The sequence below is a fragment of the Halyomorpha halys genome, unplaced genomic scaffold, assembly GCF_000696795.3.
Source record: "Halyomorpha halys isolate HHAL.00 unplaced genomic scaffold, Hhal_1.1 Scaffold689.1, whole genome shotgun sequence".
In the NCBI taxonomy this organism is placed as follows: Eukaryota; Metazoa; Arthropoda; class Insecta; order Hemiptera; family Pentatomidae; genus Halyomorpha; species Halyomorpha halys.
The window spans coordinates 289,000-311,214 of NW_027113663.1; the positions used below are offsets into that span (position 1 = coordinate 289,000).

Genomic DNA, 22,215 nt, shown 5'->3' on the forward strand with positions numbered 1-22,215 from the left:
ATATGACACTCAAACTACCAACTGTGACAGAATTGACACAATCGATCTGACAGAATTGACACAATCGATCTGACAGAATTGACACAATCGATCTGACAGAATTGACACAATCGATCTGACAGAATTGGGGAGACATATCAAATTTTTTGACAGTCTCGAGTTCTGAGTTCTGACACCATTATTCAGGACACTGACACAGACAGGACGGCCAAAAAGGTGGCAGACACACACAAATGGACTCGACTGAGGACTACTAACTTACTGACTATAGACATGAAATCTGATAACTATCATCATCAGATAACAGACAACCCATATTCCAATTTTTAGGCAAATCACATTCCTCAATTCTCTCTTACAATGTAGCATAAGGAATAATTACAGTTACCAATCCACTATATATCAAACCCTTTAGATCCATAGTGCTTAGAAGAAAAACATTTTTTTTTTAAGTTTATTACATATGTTATTATTTATATATGCTTGTATTTATTTTTAATAAGAAAAGGAAGAAAAGAGAGAAAAAAATGTTTTTTTTTTATTTACATTTACTTAATAAATAATCTGCAACAAGTATTCCAAATTTATTATATACACTACCTTTTTTTGTAGATATTCTTCCTGATGACTGAAAGGTGTTATGGCTGGAGACATGATAAAGGATTTAATGTATATTATAATATATCAAAACAAACAAATGGGCAAATAATAATGTTAGATAAATCTGATGTGAGACAAAGTTCATTACTAAGAAAGGTAATTTAATTATTTTATTATAAAATGTATTAACTGATTATTAATAACTATCTCAAGAACTTTCATCTATGATTGTGAATTAACAAGTTTATTATATTTTCAAATATTGCTATTATAAATGATTCTATCGGTTTCCAATTTGAGGGGGTAGAATGGGGAAAAAGGTCAATTGTGAAGGTGCTTGTAGGGAAATGCTTTTCTGTTAAACGTTTTTTATCTGCAAATTTTAAAAATAATTTTCTTTGACCTATCAACCTTTTTTATTAAACAATCCATTATTAAGGGGCATTTCTGCTGGCAGCAAGTTGTAAAAGGTGAACAAGCATGTATTCAAGATGTATCCTTGAAATACATGAAAAAAGAAAATTGTGAAGTTTATCTTATTTTATGCTGAACTGAATTAAATTAAGAACCCCATCTCCCTTCATTTGTTTTTTAAAGACTATTGGACACTCTAAATAAAGTATAAATGTTGTTTTTAATAATTAACTGATGAAGAAGCCTGATTGCAAAGAAAATCAGGCAACTTTTAATACTTATGCTTTTCTTAGTAGAAAATGTATGTATAATTATAAATAGTAGAAACTGTTTGTCACAATTCATATCATGTTAGTATGATACAACTTAAGATTTCTCTCAGAGGACAATCAACTTATATATACTTAGTTCAAGAATATAACTTTTCTTCTACTGAGTAATCCATATTTTGTTTTGGATCACTTTAGTAGAATTGTTGAGGTGGTTGTAATTGATAGTCTGACTCCAATTGATAATGGATAATGTGAGGTGCTCTATAATCAGAAGGCCTCCACAATATCTGTTCTAACAGGGTAGGTGGTAAGTGGACAGGATAAGGCTTATGGGTGCTAGTGGTAAGTCCTCAAAGGATGGAAACTTCGCTCTGCAGGGTTCTAATCTGCAGTTGTGAAGGGGAATCTAAGTCCTGACTGTGTACTAGCCACAGGTCCTTGTGAAGGTATAGGAAGGAGGAGAAATCAGGAGGAAGCAGAGTGGAATAAAACATAATATACATTTCCAAGAATAACAAAAAAAAGTATTTATCCACTATGTATATAATTAACCTCTGGCTCCTAAGGGGGGAATTTCTTGAGGTGGAAATTAGCTCTGAGGTTTTCCAATTTGTCTCTAGTTAACTCTCTGAGCTATTGAAGGACATTGAGAGATACTATGTGTAAGACGTTAGCTTTCAGGGGATCAGAAGATTCTATTGTAATCTTTATTAATGCACTTGATACATTTATGAATATTACAATATCTTATATATTTGTTATATATGTGAAATTAAAGTATATACAAGGAATAGTATAAATATTAATATACAGCGTTTGTTAGATGACAGTAGTAGTTCCTATGTTTGCTGGTAAGTTGTGTTATGCTGTTTTGGCAGCAGTAGTAGTTACAGTATAGATCAGCAGGTAGCGGTGTCATTTGAGAGTTAATATGAATTCATTTCTCATTTCCTCTCAAAATTAATTGAATTCTAATATTCTACCACGAAACTAATATTATTTTAAAATCCAGAAAAACTAATATGAATTCTATTAAATAAAGAAGTTTTAATATAATTATGCCGCTTGTTGCCATCTTTTTTTAATCCAATAAATGCTTGTTTCTATAAATTTCAATGTTTGAACTGACATTTACTCCATTTCTTATTGATTCTGAGGATTTAAAACAAGATTGGCTGACAGAAGATACTACAGTCTTCAGAATAGTGTGAGCACATTTCTGTGACCTCAGTATATCTGAAATTATTAGTTTTATTTGGCGAAGCAGTAATAAGTAGTATCAAATATTGTTTGAAGTTTACACAACATTTTTGGTTGTTGTTGAATCATGCTATTGATTTCCAGAGTTATACTATTTGGAAATGATGTACTATCTACAGTGTGAAATATCAATTTGAAAGATTTTTGAAAGCTTATTATTTACCATAAAGTACCAAATTAAAGAAGAACACTTATTACATTAAAATTTAATCTATTGTGAGTTAAAATGATTTGTTTTTGGAAATGTTTTCACAGTTTTGAAACATTTTTATTTTTCAGATGCTTGACAGTCTGACTGAAGACTTTCTTCAGCAGGGTTTAGTGCCTCTTAAAAGAATATCTTCAAATAAGCCTGCTAATGTTCCCTATTCAGTACCTGTTCCTGTAGATCCTGGAATTAAAAAAGTGACATTTGTGGTCAGTGGGCCTCAACCAAAACTAGATATAACAGATCCTAAAGGTGACAAACCTCCCGGAGAACCTAAAGAATTTCCAAAGTTCAAAAGTGTAACTTATAAAGTAAGTAAAGTAATCTGAATGTTGTTTGTTGGATTTAACTTTCTTATGAAGTTCAGTTAAGATTGGAATTGGTTTTTGACCTGACCCAGCCAGTATGAGATATTCAAGTTAATCTATATAGGCTGAATTCAAATAGTGTTGTTTTAACGTGAAAATGCTGAGGTACCTACTGCCAATAGCTGAACATATACACCTTGTCTAATAGAAGTGTTGTATCAAGGAATATTTGAGTCATGAAATGTAAGATATCTTGATTGAAGAAGTTTGTCAGGGGGTGCGGTCAGGAAAGAACAACATAAATAAACAAAACCATATTTATTTATTTATTTTATGCCTGTTGTTCTTGACTTGTTTATTTATGTTGTTCTTTGCTGACCGCACCCCCCGACAAACTTCTCCAATCATTAATCTACGGTCTACACCTCATTAAGATATCTTGTTTTGATGAAATATAAGTGGCATGTTATCCTTGATTTGTATTGAAGGTTTTGAAATCAAAGCTTGAATTTGATGGCTATAGTTAGGGAACTTTATATGGGTGAGGGTGGTTGTCTTTTTTTAAAGACAGCATCGTAGGAAAGAGAGAATTTTTAAAGAGTCTATTTTCTTCCTTTTAATATTGGCTCATGACCAAGCTCAAAAGCTGACTCCAAGGGAAGGGGATGAAGTAATTAAGGTAAGCCAATGGAATGGAAAAGCGAGTTCCAAAAATTGATAAGATCGAGCCTCAATATAAATTAGCTGACGAAACCTCAGAAAAGCATTGTTTGAATTTTTTTTTGTTATGTCTACTTGTTGATCCAAAGGTTTTCATAAAACTAACTCATAGAGATACAATGAACTTGATTTGTTTTGTTTTTGTTTTTAAGGAGCCAATACCAGGTGTCTGGAAAGCCCATGTTGGCAGCTCTTCGGGTCATTCCTTTTCTTCATATGGTATTAGTAAAGTTCAGCTCAGGGTTGGTTTTTCTATTATACCTACAAACAAATCTTCTGAAACTTCTCATAGGCCATTAAAAAGCAAGTATTTTCATCCTACAATTTATTTTATATTTTTATTGAAAAATTAACAAAAAATGCATTAAAGTATTTAAAGTAATTCATAATTATAAGTAATTAATACATTTAAAACTGAATTATTTAAATTTTTAGAAGTTTATTTAAATTTAATTTAGATTCCATATGTATTTAAAGGAGTTTTACTTTGAATCTTTATTGAAAAAATCTTCACAGGAAGACATTTTGACATGACTTCTGCAAAATATGTAATATGTTTTCTGATGGTGATTGTTTTAACCAAATACAATTTTTTTGTTTTAAATAAATTTCCAACAAGGAGTTTGTAAAAAAAAGTTGTTTGGAATACTGAAAATATGCAACAAATTACTGTGTATGAAAAATGCAACAAATTTTTAACAGTCTTTAGGCTGATCATCAAAAAATATTACAGGTGCTTTCATATTTAGTTTAGTTATTTATAATGCCTACCCAAGGGATAGAAAAATCCAGTTACTTTTAATGGCAGTTGTTATAACATAACTCATTTTTTTTTTTCAAATAAATTTCTAGCAAGGAAAATATATTATGTATTTTTCAGTTATGTGCAGCCATCTTTTTATATGGTAAAATGTATCATCTGAACACTTTTAGTTTCATTTCCTCTAAACAAAGTTGATACATCAGGTGCATTTGAACAGTAAAAATTTATTTACTGTTTTTCACTTCTCACCACAACCCCAACCATCATCTCCTGTGTATTTTGTTATATCTATAGATTATTATCTATAAGGTTATTAGTTGACTGTATATGTTGATTGTAGGAAGATGGTAAGAGTGGTGATCAAGAAAGGAACAAAAATTGCAAAAAAAATTAGTAACCGTAACTGTTACATGTTGCAAATAAATATATTTTTATACCTTTATTGACAGCCATCTTCCTACAATATATCTATAAATGTACATAGTGTCTTGGCATGCTTGAAATTTTAATGAATTTGATATTTTAGGTGCTGAGAATTATATCCTAATAGAAGCCTCCAATCCAGAATTAGTGAAAAATATTACTCATGTAGATCTGGTAGATTTAAATAGTAACTTTCTGGGAACAATACTTTTAAAAAAAGACGACACCACAAACACAATTTATTCTGGTGGACCATTTTTACCTCCAGATCAAAATTTTAACATTGAGGTATTTATAAAGCATCTTTTATAAGTAATTTTATTGTTATTTATTTATATTACTTTTAAAAATTCATAATTAGAACACTGAAGTTCTTCTTGCCCACAAGCCATAAATCATTATATTTTTCCTACAAATATAATTTTTATTATACTTACTCTTTTGAACTATTTATTTTTTTCAAAACTTCAATTTTCTTTTTGAATCCCCTATTAAAAAATTCATTTGTGTCTGTCGACTAAATGAAAATTATGAAGAAATTAAAGTATAAGAGTGATGTAATTTTTACAAGTAGTTGTATTTCAATATTAATAAAGTTATTTATATGTCAATAATTATTTTCATAGGTAAATGGTTATGCTACTGATGGTTCTCCTTTGAAAAGAATCTCACCTAATGCTATTCTACCTCAACTTCCAGGTAATTTACTTGATTTAAAAGTAATGAAGGCTTATGAGATCATACTTTTCCAATACTTTAATATCTAAGAATATTTTTCATTTTGAATCTTTTTTTTTTAAATGACATACTAAAAAATAATGTAGACGATAAATAAACTTCCACTTTCTAAAGTTTGAAACATACTATATTACTAAACAATAAGATGGGAACTAGGCAACAGGAAATATTAAATTTTTTTGATGGTAGATCCATTTTTAATTATTAGTTTTACAATTTGTAATTATTCAATAAAGCATCTTCGAGCAAATTTAAATTATTTTTACATATATGATACTATGTCCCATTACTGAGACTGAACCTCTTCTAAAATCCTTTGCTAATTATTTAAATTTATTTCCGTGACTCTCCAGTTCTGAATTCCCTGTTAGAGCCGAGCATCCACTGACACCAAGCCTCCCATCTAACATTTGGCAGACCAACTCACATCCTCTTAGGTGTCTTGGCATTATCCATCCACAACTCTCCCTAGTCTGATGAATGTATTGAGAGAATTTCCTTGTAGATTCCTACAAGTTCCTTGTTCTTCTGTCTTCTTGAAAAGCCACCCTCTCTAACTGAACCAAAAATTCTTAGTATTTTTCTTTCAAAGATGAGAAGTATATTCTCATTAGTTTTTGTATATGCCCAGGGTGCTCTGACCCATAGGTTAAAACTGGGTGAACCATTGTCTTGTAAAGGGTAATGTTTATCCTGTTTGGCAGGAATCTGTTTCTAACTTGCCTCACCAGCCCAAAGTAACACCAGTTCCATCCTCCTGCTGATCTCCTGGGAAACATCGTTTTCAGAGTTGACCTCTAAACCCAAATAAATAAAGCTATTTTCTCCTACCTCTCAGATATTTTGCCTTAGCCTCATAAATTATCAGTGCTGTATGTTCTCAGGCAAAGAACAACTATCTTAATACATGCTCTGATCTGGCTGCAATGTTAAAATTATCAGCGTATCCCAAGTGCTGAAATGTGTTACTTGAACAGGGTAGCACAAAGCTGGATTATGGACATTTGTACATCTTTTTCTCCTGCATGATTAAAAAATAGGCAAATAAGTGCATCCCCCCTGCCTTACACTGCAGTTCGTAATAAAGAGCTTGGGTAGGTCAGCTCCATTAGTTACAGCTCACTTAGATCATGACGTCATCCTCACAATATGAATCAATTTCATTGGAATGTAATGTCCTCCAGGAGGACCAGGTTTAGCTCAGGCTGTCACATCATCATGTGCGGCTTTAAAATCAACAAAGAGGTGGTGTGTAACAATTCTAAGCTCTTTACACTTCTCCAACATCATCCTCTGTGTGAATAACTGATCTAACAACTCCAATCTTCAATGACTTGTTCTTCCTCGCCTAAATTCCACTTGATATTTGCTGATCTCCCTCTTAGCATGAGGAACTAGTCTTTGAAAGAGATTGCTGAAAAGCATTTTATAAGAGCAAAAAAGGAGAACTGTACCACAATAGTTTTGGTACTCCAACTGATCTCCTTTCTTGTGAAGTGGATAAAAATTCCTCTTGTCGACTCCTTGGGCATCCTTTCCTCCTCCCATATCTCCAGGATAAGGTTATGAAGCTCCTTATTCAGTTCAGTTCCACCATAAGGCAGCACCTTTGCTTGAATTTCATTCAGACTCAGAGCCTTGTGATTTTGATTGAAGCTACCTCCACTGAATTATTTTTACATTTTTTAACAATGTTTGAAAATTATAATTGATTAATGATATAAAGAAACTTATACTGTCTGATGTTCTTGTAATATTTTTTCTTTATTGATCCTCAATCTATATTTTATCCCCAATGAATTTGCATGATATTTAATAATTATTTTTACAGAACTGCCATATGTGACGTTACCGAGAGAAAGTACATTCGATGAGGGTACAACACGTACCATCAAATGTCGTGTGGAATCTTTGGTTCCTACAACTGTAAAAATGTATAGAAAAAATGATCCTCAAGTACAACAAGTCCAAAATATGAAGTGAGTAACTTCTTTTATAAAATATAAAGTACTAATACTCCACTCTGTAACATTAAGGAATTTATTTAGTAACGATTGTGTTTTTTATTTTTTTAAGATTTTAAATTAGTAATTTTGTCAATTTTTAAAAATTGTTTGATTGATTGCAGAATTAAAGAATATATTTAGTGTAGTTGTTATCATTCTATTGACATTTATATTTCCTTAGAAGTATTTTATATACTAATATAATTTTAGGTTTTGAACAATAGTTGTAAAATTGTTTAGTCTATTTTATTGATTTTTCACTGAGTAATATTCATTGAATTATCTTATAAAACTGTAAAATGTTTTTTTTTTCTTTTAAAGGCAGACAGGAGATGTTTTCCTTGAACTAAGAAATATCTCTGTTAAGGATGAGGGTATCTACATATGTTCTGCTAGTAATGTAGCTGGAAATAAATTGAAAGAAATAAAAGTTAATATTCAGGGTAGGTATTAAAATCATATTTTTTCTCTGCTGCTTACTCCATAATCGTTAAATTTTTCCCTTATTTTAATTTTTTTTTTCAAATATTCTTATCTTTAAGATCATTGTTAATCTGCTGTTCAAAATTTTTCTTTTGATCAACATTGCTGAGATAATCTTTTTATGTGTAGTCTACCTAGCTTTATTTCTACTTTAACTTTCCTAGACACATGGTATTACAATGGGAAAAGTGTTTTGAGAAATTTTATCATCTTCAAGGAACTGGGTTTATCGAAACACCCTAATAGTGCATGCTAAATAAAAACTAATAGTGCATGCTAAATAAACAATAATAGTGTATGCTAAATAAACACTAATAGAGCATGCTTATTAAACACTAATAGTGCATGCTAAATAAACACTAATAGTGCATGCTAAATAAACGCTAATAGTGCATCAGTTCCTAATCTCTAATTACAGATTTACACAATTCAAGAATCAATTTGGTTCAAACCTGTTTCCTCACCCAATAATAGTAGGCTGTATAATCTTATGCTATTATGTTATCTTATGATCTCTTAACTGGTAATTGTTCAAAAGTATACTTAAAATTATTGGTTTGTGCCATTATGATAAGAGTTTCAAAAGTAATTATAAAGACATTATTTTGTATTCAAAGACCAGTGAGTATATATGTCCTTGATCTTAGCTGAGGAAAATCATTCTTTGAAATTTAAGGCTTCTCCTTCAAGGATTTGGCCCTCAGTATCTCATAGACAGTGCTTTTAAGTTTTAGTTATAACTTTACTAAACCTAATGTATTTGCTTATTCTTAGTTAAATAATTTTGGATATTTTTTATTATTTCATTGTAATTTCTTTCCTTAGTCAATTTTTATCTTTTATTTTAGCAAAACCTCCTGTGGTATCAGTAAAAGATGAAGTTTTGTACACTCTTCGAAACAAAGTACTCATACCCTGCTTTGTTTATAGTGTTCATCCATATAGAATAAGTTGGAAGAAAGGTATTAATATTTTTTTTTAAATTTTCCTTTTCTAAAATATTACATGCTTTTTACTTCAACATTTATCTAAAACAAAGAATTCATATCCCTTATTTAGGAACCAGTTCAAGGTGGACCGAAATATATAATTCAACCAATATTCAAAATACTGATAAAGGTCTCATGATCCTGAATCCGAAAATGAATGATGAAGGATGGTATCAGTGTACAGCTTCTAGCATAGGTATTTGCCATTAATTTTTTCTTTATTATTGTTTGGTTTTTTTTTTTTTTTTTTTTTGGAAAACTTCTAGTTCCTTTATAATTTTGTGTTACAAAGTGTTAATAATATAATCCTAAATTTATTGAATAATATAGAAGGAGTATGAACCTTGTAGTCTCTCGATTCTAGCATTATTTATTTACCTACACAAAGCCCTATGGAATGTATTATTCGCATTATAGTTATATTGTTTGCACATTCCTCAGAGAGTTACTGAGGTTTCTTATTTTAAGAATTAGTTAGAAGCTTTTAGTATAGAGAGATGTTAAGGTAACTGAAAAGATGATTTAATTTCTAAATAGATGTTGAATTTTGTATTTTATTTTAAATAGTCATTTCAATTCATTTTTATTTTTCCCACCTTCCCTAGTTCATTCTAGAGATATTCTCTCAAATTCAGGTCTGTGAAATGGCTATTTCGAACTTGAAATTTCTGATTCATTGAAGTATTCCAAACTCAATTTGCACTTACATAATTGAGTGAACTTTCCATTTTTCTGTTGATTGGTGAGGTGTTAAAGCAGCCCCTCAGTATTCTGAGTCTTAAGCAGTGCCAGTTTGAATATTTTATTGCCCTGTGAAATAAATTTCAGCCTTTTCACTCTGCCTGAAAATATTTTATAACCTTTAGTGTACTCGTTCTTAGATAAATAGCATAATGATGCAAGGATACTAATTAAACAATCCATTGTTTTCTATCAAAAGTATGTATCCACTTTTGGAAAGTTATTCTTTAAAACTCATTATGAAATTTCAATTTGTAGCAGTTATTTGACATGGAAAATTTAAATTTTGAAATAAACTGAATAAGTTTATTTTATAGAATTCTAACCTGTCTAAAAAACCTTTAGTCTTCAAAAAGGGATATACTAAATATATATCTTTTGATTAAAGACTGCTCTGTTAATATATCCAATAAGATAAATAAAATGTTCATCATGATGACCAACTTATGGGAAAACAACCCATAAGTCAGTTTTTCGAAAAGAATTATTTTTCTCATGATGATCTTTAATCTACTATCTGTAGGACAGGATTTCCATAGCCTCAACAATTTATCTGTAATAAAATAAAATAAAAAATAGTGAATGTTTTTTTTCTGCAGGAGGAGACTCTGTTGGAACTTCTTACCTGAAATTCAGTTTGCCCCCATCTATTGAAGTTTCAGGATTAAGAAGATTTTATGAACATTTTAATTTAACCCTTACTTGTTCAGCTATTCGAGGAGTACCTGCCCCACAACTGAAATGGAAAAAAAATGGAGTTGAATTTAATGTATGTGTTTATTTGATATTTATTTTTGCTTTATTGTAAATATTATTATTTCTGAAAAAAAAGACTATTATTAGTTTTTTAACATTATTCCAATTCAGGAATTATTTTGGAAATCCATTAATAGAAATAAAAGGGTTAGCGAACCCTCAAGTTCAATGCCACCCATCACGTTCTACACAATTCTCTGTCCATCGACTGCTGTTCAAACCAAAATCCATAAGATCATTCATTAACATAATCCTCCTACCTACATATCAGTATACACTTCCAAAATGTTGAATATAAATTAAAAAGATTTAAAGAAGAATCAGCAAAGGTAGATCTGTCTTTAAACACAGTTAAAATAAAGGAAATGAGGATAAACTGTAGAGTTGACAATAGGTTGCAGGTGAAAGAAGATGAGCCTATCGCTATAATAGATTCATTCCTCAATATGGAGAGCATGGTCAGTGAAGATGAAGGATCAGATAAGGATGTAGAAAACAGATTGCTCTAAGCAAATGGAGCATTTGTCCAGTTTTACAAAGTTTGGAAAAAGAGGAAGACCTCTCAGAATACCAAGCTGCATCTGTTCAAAACAAATGTCTTCTGAGAGCTCTTATATGCATCTGAAACTTGGAGTCACTAAAATGTTTGTTAATAATAACTGATAGAGATCAATGGTGAGAATTTGTTAAGGCTGTTGTCACAGTACTATATAACTATGCCTATACCAAGGAATGCCTCTCTCCATGGCCCCAAAATTATATTGACATTATGTTTAAAATATTTTATGTAGTTATTTTATTTTAGGGAGAAAATGGGAGAATATTTATTACTAATATGGAGAAATATAGTAGGATTGATATTGTAGATGCTCGTCTGAAAGATGAAGGGAATTATGAATGTTCCGCTACTAATTTTGCTGGGCAAGGTATGTTTTAATATAATATTCTGTTCATTAAATAAATTTAAAAGTTTTGTTTTAGATGAACAAATGTTCAGCCAAACATTAATAATTTTAGTATTTGTTCTGATTTAACAAGATCAATTCAAATGAAATACAGTGGATTTTTTTTTTTTTTTTTTTTGTTTGGCCAATAATGAAAAGTAATGGACTGCAGTACTAGACCAAAAAAAGAATTGTAGTTGATTGTTAGTGTTTAAAGGTGTAAAAGCCTGTCGGTCATTAATGTTTGTCATTTTCCCAGATATGAACAATAGTAGAAAAGTGCAAATGAATAAACTCAGCTTACAATGTAATAGTTGGATTCCTGGTTTCTCTTGTGCAGCCTTAGAATAGTGAATAGTTGTAGCTTTTTGTAAAAAGCCTACCAATTTGCATATATTTTTAATACTATTTTATTTAATATAAAGAATAATTTTACTGTAATTATTTCGCAAAAAAACCTGACTTTTTATCATGTATTTGAAACTTAAAGGTAGTTTAGATAACAGAATGTCTTAGGTTGTAATTATAAATTTTTCGTAACTTTAGTACCAATAAGCTGTATAGCATTTAATACTAATAAGTTTCCCTGAATAAATTATTTTAAAACTGTTTGCAATAATGCTAAAACTGTACACATACATAAGACTTTAGCAATTGTTTTGCAGCTGTTTCAGTTCCTGACTAAGAGTATGCTCAAAAATAATTATATCAGTAAAAATTATTTTCCAGATGTCAAAGATTTGCAGTTAACCTTTGAAGAAAAGCCTAAAGCAACTGCTACTGTGAAGACTTGTAACATTGTTTATGGAGGCAATTGTACCTTAAAATGTACCATTTCTGGAAGACCCTTTCCAGATCTTGTTTGGAAAAAAGATGGAAAAATAATAGGTTCATTTTCTTCTCCAAATACTCAAGTAATAATCAACTTTAATATTTATTGATTTCTAATTTATGTTATTGCCTTATTTTCAAGATACTTTAGATTAATAGATTTAGATTATCAAGATCAATATTATACTATTTTTTTTTAGATTAATCTTGCAATTTGTTACAAAGTATTTGGATTTGCATTGAAGGTGTTGATAATGTCATTCATTGTTATTTTTAAACTGAAATTCCATATCCATTCAAATTTAATATATAATATTTAAAAATTTAGAAATATTTATATTTTTTTAATACAAACAAATTTTCATTTATTTAAATATCAAACTTATCACTATAAAGCAATTCTTCAGTAGATTCTAACTGCAGAATTATATTAGTTATATTGTATCTAAACTTGGTGCAAGATAATTGAGAATATTAAAAAATATTTGATAAAAATAAAATCTAACTATGGCCATAACCATATCTTATAATACTATCATTCCCAATACTTGCGTATGTGTTTAAATATATTATATTCAAAGTAACCCTGCATGATGGTTTGTTTAGTTTAAATAAATCTATTGTTAAACCTACCAAGTTTCAAACTAGTAACTTCGAATTATAATATTTTGTAAATATATTACAGAATGTAGATACAGCCCAATTTCTATTTATATTGTATAAACTCTTGTAGATTGAAAGTTAAAAAATAACTTTATATTAAAAAAAACTAACTCTCTTTCGTAGATTTTATTTTACAATAAAATTTAAAATAATAAAAATATAAAATAAATAGAAGTGTTATCACAAATCATTACTGTTAATTTTTAGTTTGTATGGTGGGCTAATGGAAAAAAAGAAGAGTTAGTATGGTTACCATCCTTTAGTTTTTAATTTCTTCAATTTTATAACTTCTAAATCTTATATTTTTCATTGCCTATATGACTTTCTTCTTTTAGATGTTGCTTGATAAAAGTTTACTAATATACAATGCTGAACTATCAGACAGTGGAGTTTATAGCTGTGCTGTCCAGAGCAGTATTGGGTACAGTGAAGACTCAATTACAGTATCAGTTACTGGGGTTTATCCTAAGATCATAGAAGCCCCAGCCGGTAAGTGATTTTTTAATAATTTTTTTCTTTCATTTCCGTAATTTAAATTAATCTTTTTATTTTAGATACTGCGATTGAAATAGGGGAAAATGGTCGACTAAGTTGTGTGGCTCTTGGAACTCCAAAACCGAAGATCATTTGGAAAAAGAAAACTGAATTATTGAATAAAGATCATTGGGAAGAAAACATTTTTGAAATAAAAAGTAATTAATATTAATAACAGTTTAAAAAACATAATAACATAGTGACTTTAATTAGATTGTTAGATCCTCTTTGTTTAACTAATGAGTATGAATAATAGAGGATTCGGATTTAACTGATCGAATAATTCAAAATAATAAGTTTTAAACTTTTAAACTTTTTGAATGAAATAAAAACAATTTTCTTAATTTCTTAACAAAAAAAAAAATAAAATGTAATTCTAATAATAATCAAAGTTACTTGAATATAGATGCTTCCCTTTCCGATGCTGGAGTGTATACATGTGTGGCAGAAAATATTTTAGGTCAAACAAAATCAGAAGCTGTGGTGAGCATTACTGGTGGTGGTAAGTTTTAAGTTTTTTACTTAGAACTAATTTTGAAATATTATCGTTTTAAGTTCAGATTACCATATTTTAATTTCAGTTGTTCCAATTTTGGATAAAGATAAAGATATTGAAGTAAAAAAAATTTTAATTGGAGATAAAGTTGAACTTCAGTGTATCACGTTGGGTGGGAAACCTACCCCTACTAAAGAATGGTATAAAGATGGAACTTTGCTGTCTCAACAACCAACCACCGGAATAAAATTGGTAATTATTTGAGACAAGATTTTATGAAAATTATATTAATCAGCCTTTTAAATTCACTTGGAAAATTGTACACTGCAGTGAAGTTACCAAATGTATTAAATTTGGTGTTTCTTAGGCGTGTATGTACTATTACATTGTTTACTAGATTAATATTTGATTAAACTTGGCTCTGATCAAGTTTCCAGATTTATAGATGTGATAGAAGATTTGAAAGCTAAACTAATTTTACCTTTTTAAGACAGGTAGTGTCTTATTAGAGTTAGTAACAATGATAAGTATTAAGTCAATGCAATAGTTATAAGTTCAGGAACAATGACATTTTCTTACTAACCGATTCTTAACTTTAGAATTAGAAATGCATAAGGTACTGATTTATTGATTTCTAATGCAGATATGATAGCAATAAAAGGCTGAAACTCAATAAAACATTGCATGATTTCTGGATTCCATCAAAGCTCATCTTTCTTATTCAAATCATAATGAATAATGTTCAATGTGCAGTCCAGGTGCAACTGGATTTATCAACTGAATTTATGGTGTTGAAGATTAAGACAGGATGTTGCCATATTTTGCTTAATTTTAATAAAGCCTTAGAGAGGGTTTGATGGTCTGATTTAGAAACTAAAGATACTATTTATGGCAAGATAGTTCAAGTATTTACCTTTGTAGATGATTTGGATACAGTTGCAAGATCTTTAAATTTCTTTAAAGATGTTTTCCTTATTTTGATGGAAAAAAAATATTGTTTTGGTGATAATGTTGATCAGAAAAAAACTAAATACATGAGAGTTCAATTCTGGCCTAGGAATGCTATCAAGAAACCATATACAGTCGAACCATTCACCTTTGAAAATTTACATAGCTTTCATGAGGCCAGTACTATCATATGGTTTAGAGATATATACCCTGAACAGCTCATAAGAGGAAGAGCATCTTCGAAAGAAAGATTTTGTGTCATATATTTGGACCCATTTTGGAAAATGAAAGGAATAGTACAGAAGCTTGATGCATAAAACCTATCTTATAAAACACATTTGCAAATAATTTACAAATTATTTTCTAAGAAACAACACAGAAACATTATTTCTCGTGGTCCTCTAATTTAATAATAGCTAATTATTTTAATTAAGTGACCAATTAGATATTTTTTCTTGTGTTATTATACCATCAAATTTTTGCTAGAATACAATGTTTAGAAATTTCAGGTGAAAACAAGAAAAAAAAAATCTCATTTGGTTTTTAATTAAACTATTTAGCTAGTTAGAGTTTTAGGACCACTAGAAGTTTTTTTTGTGTAAAGTGATGTAGAAATTGATTTTTAAAATTACTTACAGGTACGGTTTTATGGATTGGGTTTTATTCATCAGGCTACATATACCGTAGTTATCCAGTGGAAGGATAAATTGAGAATTTTTTTAACTGTTTAGGGAAGCCAACTGCGAGCACTTTAATAATTGTGGTTGACTAAGGCGGATAAGCCAAAAAAATGGATTGAATGAGGAAGAAATGTTCTGATGAAATGAAACTGAACTGTTCAAAGAAGAGGAAGGGCCTAGACTAAGATGGTATGATGCTGTCACCAAAGATGTCCGAAAGATAGAGTCACAATTTATATTAAGAAGGCAAAGTTCTGCATTGGACAGTAGTGTAGTAGAGGATAGATAGAAGATATCAATTGGGAGGATAAAATGTTGTTTTCGATGGCAGAATTTTTTGTTTATTTACTCATTTTGTCATCTCTGTCTATATGCTAATAAATATGTTTTATTTTATTTATCCAAAATAAATATTCTTTATTTACTTCTTTCTAGTAATATCTGTTGTTATTTTCAGGAAAATGGGTCATATTTTTTAAGTTCTGTGAGTACTTTGGATATTGGTTTATACGAATGCATAGCAAAGAATGAAATAGGTTCTGATATTAAGAAAATCAACCTTAGATTTTATGGTAATTGATAGAATTTAAACATAAATCCTAAAGATATATAATTAAGATAAATTCTATAATTCTTGCAGTCTATGTGGAATATTTCGTATTTACACTGTTGTTTAGATGGAATTTATTAATATTTATTTAATTTGTATTTTAGAGGCACCAACTATTGATTTGAGCACCTCTTCTAATATTGTTGCAACTGTTGGAAAGCCTGCAAAACTACTTTGTAAAGTATCAGGAGACCCTCCACCAAAAGTTACTTGGAAGAGACATTTTATCTCCAATAACAGGACAATGAGGGGGTATTTATTTTAGTTTTGTTTGAGATAATAATAATAATGATAGGTTTGGTCACTGTTGTCTTTCTCCTTGATTCTGTTATTTGCCCGACTACAGTAAAGCCAAAAGGAGAGTAATTTAGGGGTGTGACATAACCTCCTCATTATTTAACATGATGAATTGGATATAGTATAGTAAGTGGAAAGTTAATTAAAGTTAGTTCATTATGGTTTTTGTAAAACTTCTCCACTTTATTATACAAACATTAAAATAAATAATGAACTAGAACAAACATATTTTTCTATCCAATATTTACACTACTTGAAGTTTTATCACAAGCTTTTGAAAATATTACACCAATGGTAGCTGTCTTTATTTAAGCACTGTACTAGAAACTTGTGAAATTTCACTTATCATCTGTAGCTTGTTTATCTTAGGATCTGTATTGTGAATATATGTTGTACTTTATAGTTTTCTGTGCCCTTCACTCAAGAAAAGTGTTTATTGAAAGCTGCTTTTATAGAGTCAGATTGAAGTTTTGTAAATTGTTATAGGTAACTTAACTCTAATTATTGATGTATTCCAGGTTTCATTCAGAAGATATGAATGCTTTAGTTTTTGATACCGTCACAGAAGAAGATAGCGGAAGATACATTTGTCAAGCGGAAAATATTGCTGGCATTGCTAGACGAACTTTTGGTCTTTCTGTAATGAGTTAGTTTATAACATTTTGTTAATTTAATCACTATTTTATTCACTTCCTGCACCTGTATTAAAAAAAAAAAATTTATTATTTTATATATGTTTTAGTTCCACCTAAAATCATTCCATGGCCAATTGAAACTTTCGTTGAAGTTGGAAATATAGTAACTTTAGAGTGCCGAGTTCGAGCTATTCCACGACCTTCATTACATTTACTTAAAAATAATGTTACGATTCCAAGAACTAAATCTTATGGCCAATTTGTGAGGTAGTATAAGATTCGGTTTTGGATAACAGCACAATGCTTAATTTAATTTATTTCAATATTTTATTTGTAATTTAAGATTTTTGGCTGAACCATCTGATTCAGGAACTTATAGTTGTATTGCTGAAAATAGAGCAGGTAGCGACAAAGTTGAAACTAACCTCATTGTTTTAGGTATATAGTCCTAGATATAAAATTAATCATATTATTTTTAGACATTTTTAAAGTTTTAAATTTTAAAAATCTTTCTTTTTAGTTCCACCTCAAATAAGAAATACAACAGGAAACACTATTATCAAAGCAATTAGTGGAAATGAAGCAGTTTTACCTTGTGATGTCTTTGGAAATCCACAACCATCTGTAACTTGGCATTTCAATGGAGAGCTTATAAAGAAACAAATTGGCAGGTAGTTATAATTTCATAATATAAATTAAAACTAACTTCTATTTATTGATTTTTGTATCTCTTAGTTATCTTAATAAAGTAAAATGTCTTGTACTATCATCACATCCAAAAATAAAAATATCTTTATATAACATTATTACTATTATTTTCTTTTATTTATGGTTGTTGAATTACACCTAATATTGTTAGCGAGCCTGCTACGCTACGTTTACTAAATGTGACAGAAGCTGATGCTGGAACTTATGTTTGTGTTGCCCAAAATAAAGCTGGAGAAAACAAGAAAAAAATGGAACTTCTTGTACTAAGTATGGAAACAAAACATTGGTGTATGTTCATTTGATTTGTTGAAATAATATCAAGAAATTATTTTCTGTTATAGCACCCCCTAGAATTGTGCTTTGGACAGAGCCTATGAAAGTGATAATTGGTGAGTTCGTGAATGTTACCTGTCTCACTTTTGCTAATCCTGAAGCTAGTATTTCCTGGTTCAAAGATAAAGAACCATTACCTTTGAATTTTGTAAGGGATAAGAAAACTATTGGGTAAGAAATTAAAATTATTTAATTTAGTATATTATGATTTTAAAAATCGGAATGATTTTTGTTATTTCTTAATTAATAAGTCATTATTTATATATGGAGACTGTTCAGTCCAAAGGCCTGTGGTTTTGGTTTTTGAAAGAAATAAGAGGGGGGGGGCACTTTAATTGAGTGAAAGACCCAATAATCTGCCAACATCTGTGCCATCTATAGAGTTTGAACCTCCAGACTTTGCAGGAAATCTTCTCACTGAGTCACAAGTCATAGAACAAAGACGATATCAAGCTAGAAGCAGGGAGCTGAGCGTGGTAATGGGAACACCCAGCCTGGAGGTCAACAATCATATCAGCAACAACACAGAACAATCCCTAAACAGAACAATCAATCCCATATGGCGCTCACATCAAGTAAGAGCATTCCATCTATGATTTGTATTACATAGTGATCCATCATTCTCATTAGCTCTTCATCTCAGCAACAATAAACATTAATTAACCTTTCTAAATTTATTTAATCTCATTTATCATCACCAGGTAATTTATTTTTCCAAAAATGAGTAGCATTTTTGCAGCTCATACCATGGTTTCTGATACATATTTGAGTGATGGACACAATAGTGAAGTCAAAGAGGAGAAACACAAGTTTAAACAGCCCTAAGTCGCTGTTGAATTAAATGCCTTAAGGGCAAGGAATAGCTTCAAGAAACCTCATATGAGGTGGTATTCTTCTTCTAAGCAAGAGAGTACATTGAGGAGCATTAACTTTACTAGATAGCAATACAATAAATCCTGCTATATGTTAGAATTTTTAGAAAATAAAATAATGTACTCTGGCCATTTTATGGTCATGGCATCCTTAAGGAATGCACATCAATAGTTAAGACTAAACCTATCCTGAGACCCCATAAATCCAACAGTCCATGCTGAAAGAGGAGCAAACCAGCTCCAGATATACCAGTTTTGTGAAAACTTGCTACAAGAGACTGACTGACTAATAGATATGAGTGTTGATAGATGGAAGAAAATATCAATCAGTGCAACTCTAAAGGTATGGGGCATCCAGCAGATATAACCTAAAAACCAGAGGTTTGATATTGGATATAGAGCAAGACTGCATATGCCCACATTTCCCCAAAGATGTACAAGAAGAACTGTGGAATATAAGTGTAGGATAGAGAAGAAATATCATAGGAAGAAGGAGAAGCAACTAATGGATCTACAAATTCTAAAAGACATGAATGAGACCTAAAATATTTATCACCAAATCAATCAAACTTAGAACAACTGCTTAGAAAGATACTGATGATACCCTACTCTCTTTCTTATGAGATATACCTGTCCTAAGGAGAGAGGAAAAGTTCCTTCGGTTTCTCAGGAATGTAACAAGCAGAAGCTAACAGAGGAGGCAATGTGTTGTCACACTGCTGTAAGTGAATAATAGGTGATTCTGAGATGAATTTTGTTCTCTTTTAGGAAAAATTGAGATGCCTCATTTTCCTCCTATAGTTTTCGTTTTTTTTTTTTTTTTTTTATTGTACACACATTATATTACAATTTATTTTTTGTTTTAGATTTATTGTTGAAAGACAAAGTCAAGGGATTTACACATGTGAGGCCAGAAATGAAGCCGGAATAGATTCCAAGGATTTTCCACTAGTTGTATTATGTAATTTACTCCAAGTATTTTTAAGATATAGTTCATCAACTTTATTTTTCTTATATATACTAGATCCACTTATTAATTGGTTTTAATTTCAATTCTGTTTTGAATCCATTTCATCATACAGATTCCAATAATATAGTATTTGTCTCAGGAATGTGATATCTGTAAACTTGAGGATCTAATATCCCATCATAACAGAGTTAAAAATTTTCAAGAGCTAATTTAAACACATAAGCTGAAGATAATATCTTTTTCTTGAGTTAATGCTATCAGTTCAAGTAGCCAGCTCAGTTATTCATTTTCATATGCTACTTTGAAATTGACTAATGGATCTAGAGTGTCTTTATCTACTTTGTGTTATTTTACAAATTTCTGTAAAAAATGAAGACTGCATTCCTTTCCTTATTATTTATTTATAAATTTCAATTTATAATTTCTTTTGATATTTTCAAAGTAAAGATTTATCCATTTTTTTTATAGTATTTATTATATAAGTGGAATTAAATTTTACTCGTTATGGAGAGGAGTGTTAAGCTTCAATAATTACCACAAAATTAACAGATTAGATCAGTATTCCAAGCCTCAGAGATCTTTATTTCGACCTAATTTTTCTTCTATAGTTCTAATAATCATATTTCCCCCTGAATTGTGGCAATTGTTGAAATAAGGTTTATTTAAAGTTATAAAAATTGATATTCAAATTTAGAAATTAAACTTATTTAATATCTTTCATTTTCAATGATAACCAATTTTTTTATTTTTCATTCCAAGATCCTCCAAGTTTTGCTAAGCACCTTCCATTCTCAGTCGATGTTCTGAAGGGAAATAAAATCGAAATTCCTTGCATCGCCTTTGGTGATCCAAAACCTATAATGGGCTGGAACAGGAATGAAATAATTCTGACTGATGATAGTAGAAGGTTAGTATAAAATTTATAAATAGTATTGCTCGTTTGAATTGTTATACTATGTATTGATAAAACAGTGATGTTATAATTACAAATGATGCTGAGGTCTTAGATCAATCAGTTCATCATAACTTGTAAGAATTCATCAATAACAAAATTTAACTACTTTTTATTCCTTAATAACTAAAAAGTTTATTATATTGGACAACAGTTAAGTTTTTGGTTACCTTTCTATAAAAACTTATGAATCATTACAATCTTTCTTAAAACATCTGTCCTGTCCTTTTTATCATCCATATTATGATTTAATGATTAAGTGAAATTGCTTTTTCCCTAATACTCTGTTTTAAGACTTTGTTCCATTATTATTCCCTTGTATTCATTATTAATTTTAAAATCAGCCATCTGCTAAAAGATTCATTATTTGAGATCCATTTGTCTCCCTGCTCAACATAAAAAGAGTTCCTTTTGTCATATGGAATTACCATTATCCCGTTTTCAATTCTTTCAGTGTATGTGCATGGTCTATGAAGATTAGTGAAACCATAGGAGAACATTGAAAAGTAAGAGATTTGTTCATTAATTCTACTTTATTGACCATTTTGCTGATTTGCTTATGTGACCATTAATTGCCTACTTGTAATTCTCTCTTTGTATTATCAATTTATTGTTGCATACTTGCTTATATGTTACCTTAATTTTAATTCTTATTGTTTTCTATAATTTGTAGAATTATCAATACAGAATCAGGGCAATTAACTATTTTAAATGCTGCTCCTGAAGATGATGGTTACTATAACTGTACTGCTGAAAATCGAGCAGGCATAGTTTGGAGAACAGTGGAGGTTAATGTTCTAGGTACATTAAACTAAATATTAGTACTTAACAACCTTTAAATATATTATAAACAATGTTAAATGTTACAGAACTGCCTACTGCCTCTGTTGCTGTCACTAGTCAAATGGTAAAAGAAGGTGACGAAGTTGAGTTCACTTGCAATGTAACTGGAAAGCCTAGGCCGAAGATATACTGGAAAAAAGATGGAAGAATTTTGTCCTCTGATAGTGATTCCAAATTAAGGTTTTTATATTATGGTTTGAATGATTTCATCTTTGTTT

At 29.9% G+C, this 22,215-nt stretch overlaps 1 protein-coding gene across 1 annotated transcript in view; it reads left to right on the top strand.

The window, feature by feature from the left end:
- LOC106685393 (hemicentin-1) overlaps positions 1-22,215 on the top strand; it is a 54,166-nt gene that overhangs the window by 6,814 nt on the left and 25,137 nt on the right. The window contains exons 3-30 of the mRNA XM_014428026.3: positions 613-756; positions 2,826-3,065; positions 3,935-4,085; positions 5,072-5,256; positions 5,595-5,667; positions 7,538-7,685; positions 8,034-8,155; positions 9,044-9,157; positions 9,255-9,380; positions 10,525-10,694; positions 11,487-11,607; positions 12,355-12,539; positions 13,455-13,608; positions 13,674-13,811; positions 14,060-14,155; positions 14,235-14,401; positions 16,235-16,349; positions 16,492-16,639; positions 17,203-17,330; positions 17,427-17,586; positions 17,663-17,757; positions 17,840-17,990; positions 18,179-18,294; positions 18,369-18,531; positions 20,099-20,193; positions 20,962-21,109; positions 21,828-21,955; positions 22,024-22,177. Of these exons, the coding sequence (XP_014283512.1) occupies positions 613-756; positions 2,826-3,065; positions 3,935-4,085; positions 5,072-5,256; positions 5,595-5,667; positions 7,538-7,685; positions 8,034-8,155; positions 9,044-9,157; positions 9,255-9,380; positions 10,525-10,694; positions 11,487-11,607; positions 12,355-12,539; positions 13,455-13,608; positions 13,674-13,811; positions 14,060-14,155; positions 14,235-14,401; positions 16,235-16,349; positions 16,492-16,639; positions 17,203-17,330; positions 17,427-17,586; positions 17,663-17,757; positions 17,840-17,990; positions 18,179-18,294; positions 18,369-18,531; positions 20,099-20,193; positions 20,962-21,109; positions 21,828-21,955; positions 22,024-22,177 (3,935 nt within the window). The remainder of the gene's footprint in view (positions 1-612; positions 757-2,825; positions 3,066-3,934; positions 4,086-5,071; positions 5,257-5,594; positions 5,668-7,537; positions 7,686-8,033; positions 8,156-9,043; positions 9,158-9,254; positions 9,381-10,524; positions 10,695-11,486; positions 11,608-12,354; positions 12,540-13,454; positions 13,609-13,673; positions 13,812-14,059; positions 14,156-14,234; positions 14,402-16,234; positions 16,350-16,491; positions 16,640-17,202; positions 17,331-17,426; positions 17,587-17,662; positions 17,758-17,839; positions 17,991-18,178; positions 18,295-18,368; positions 18,532-20,098; positions 20,194-20,961; positions 21,110-21,827; positions 21,956-22,023; positions 22,178-22,215) is intronic.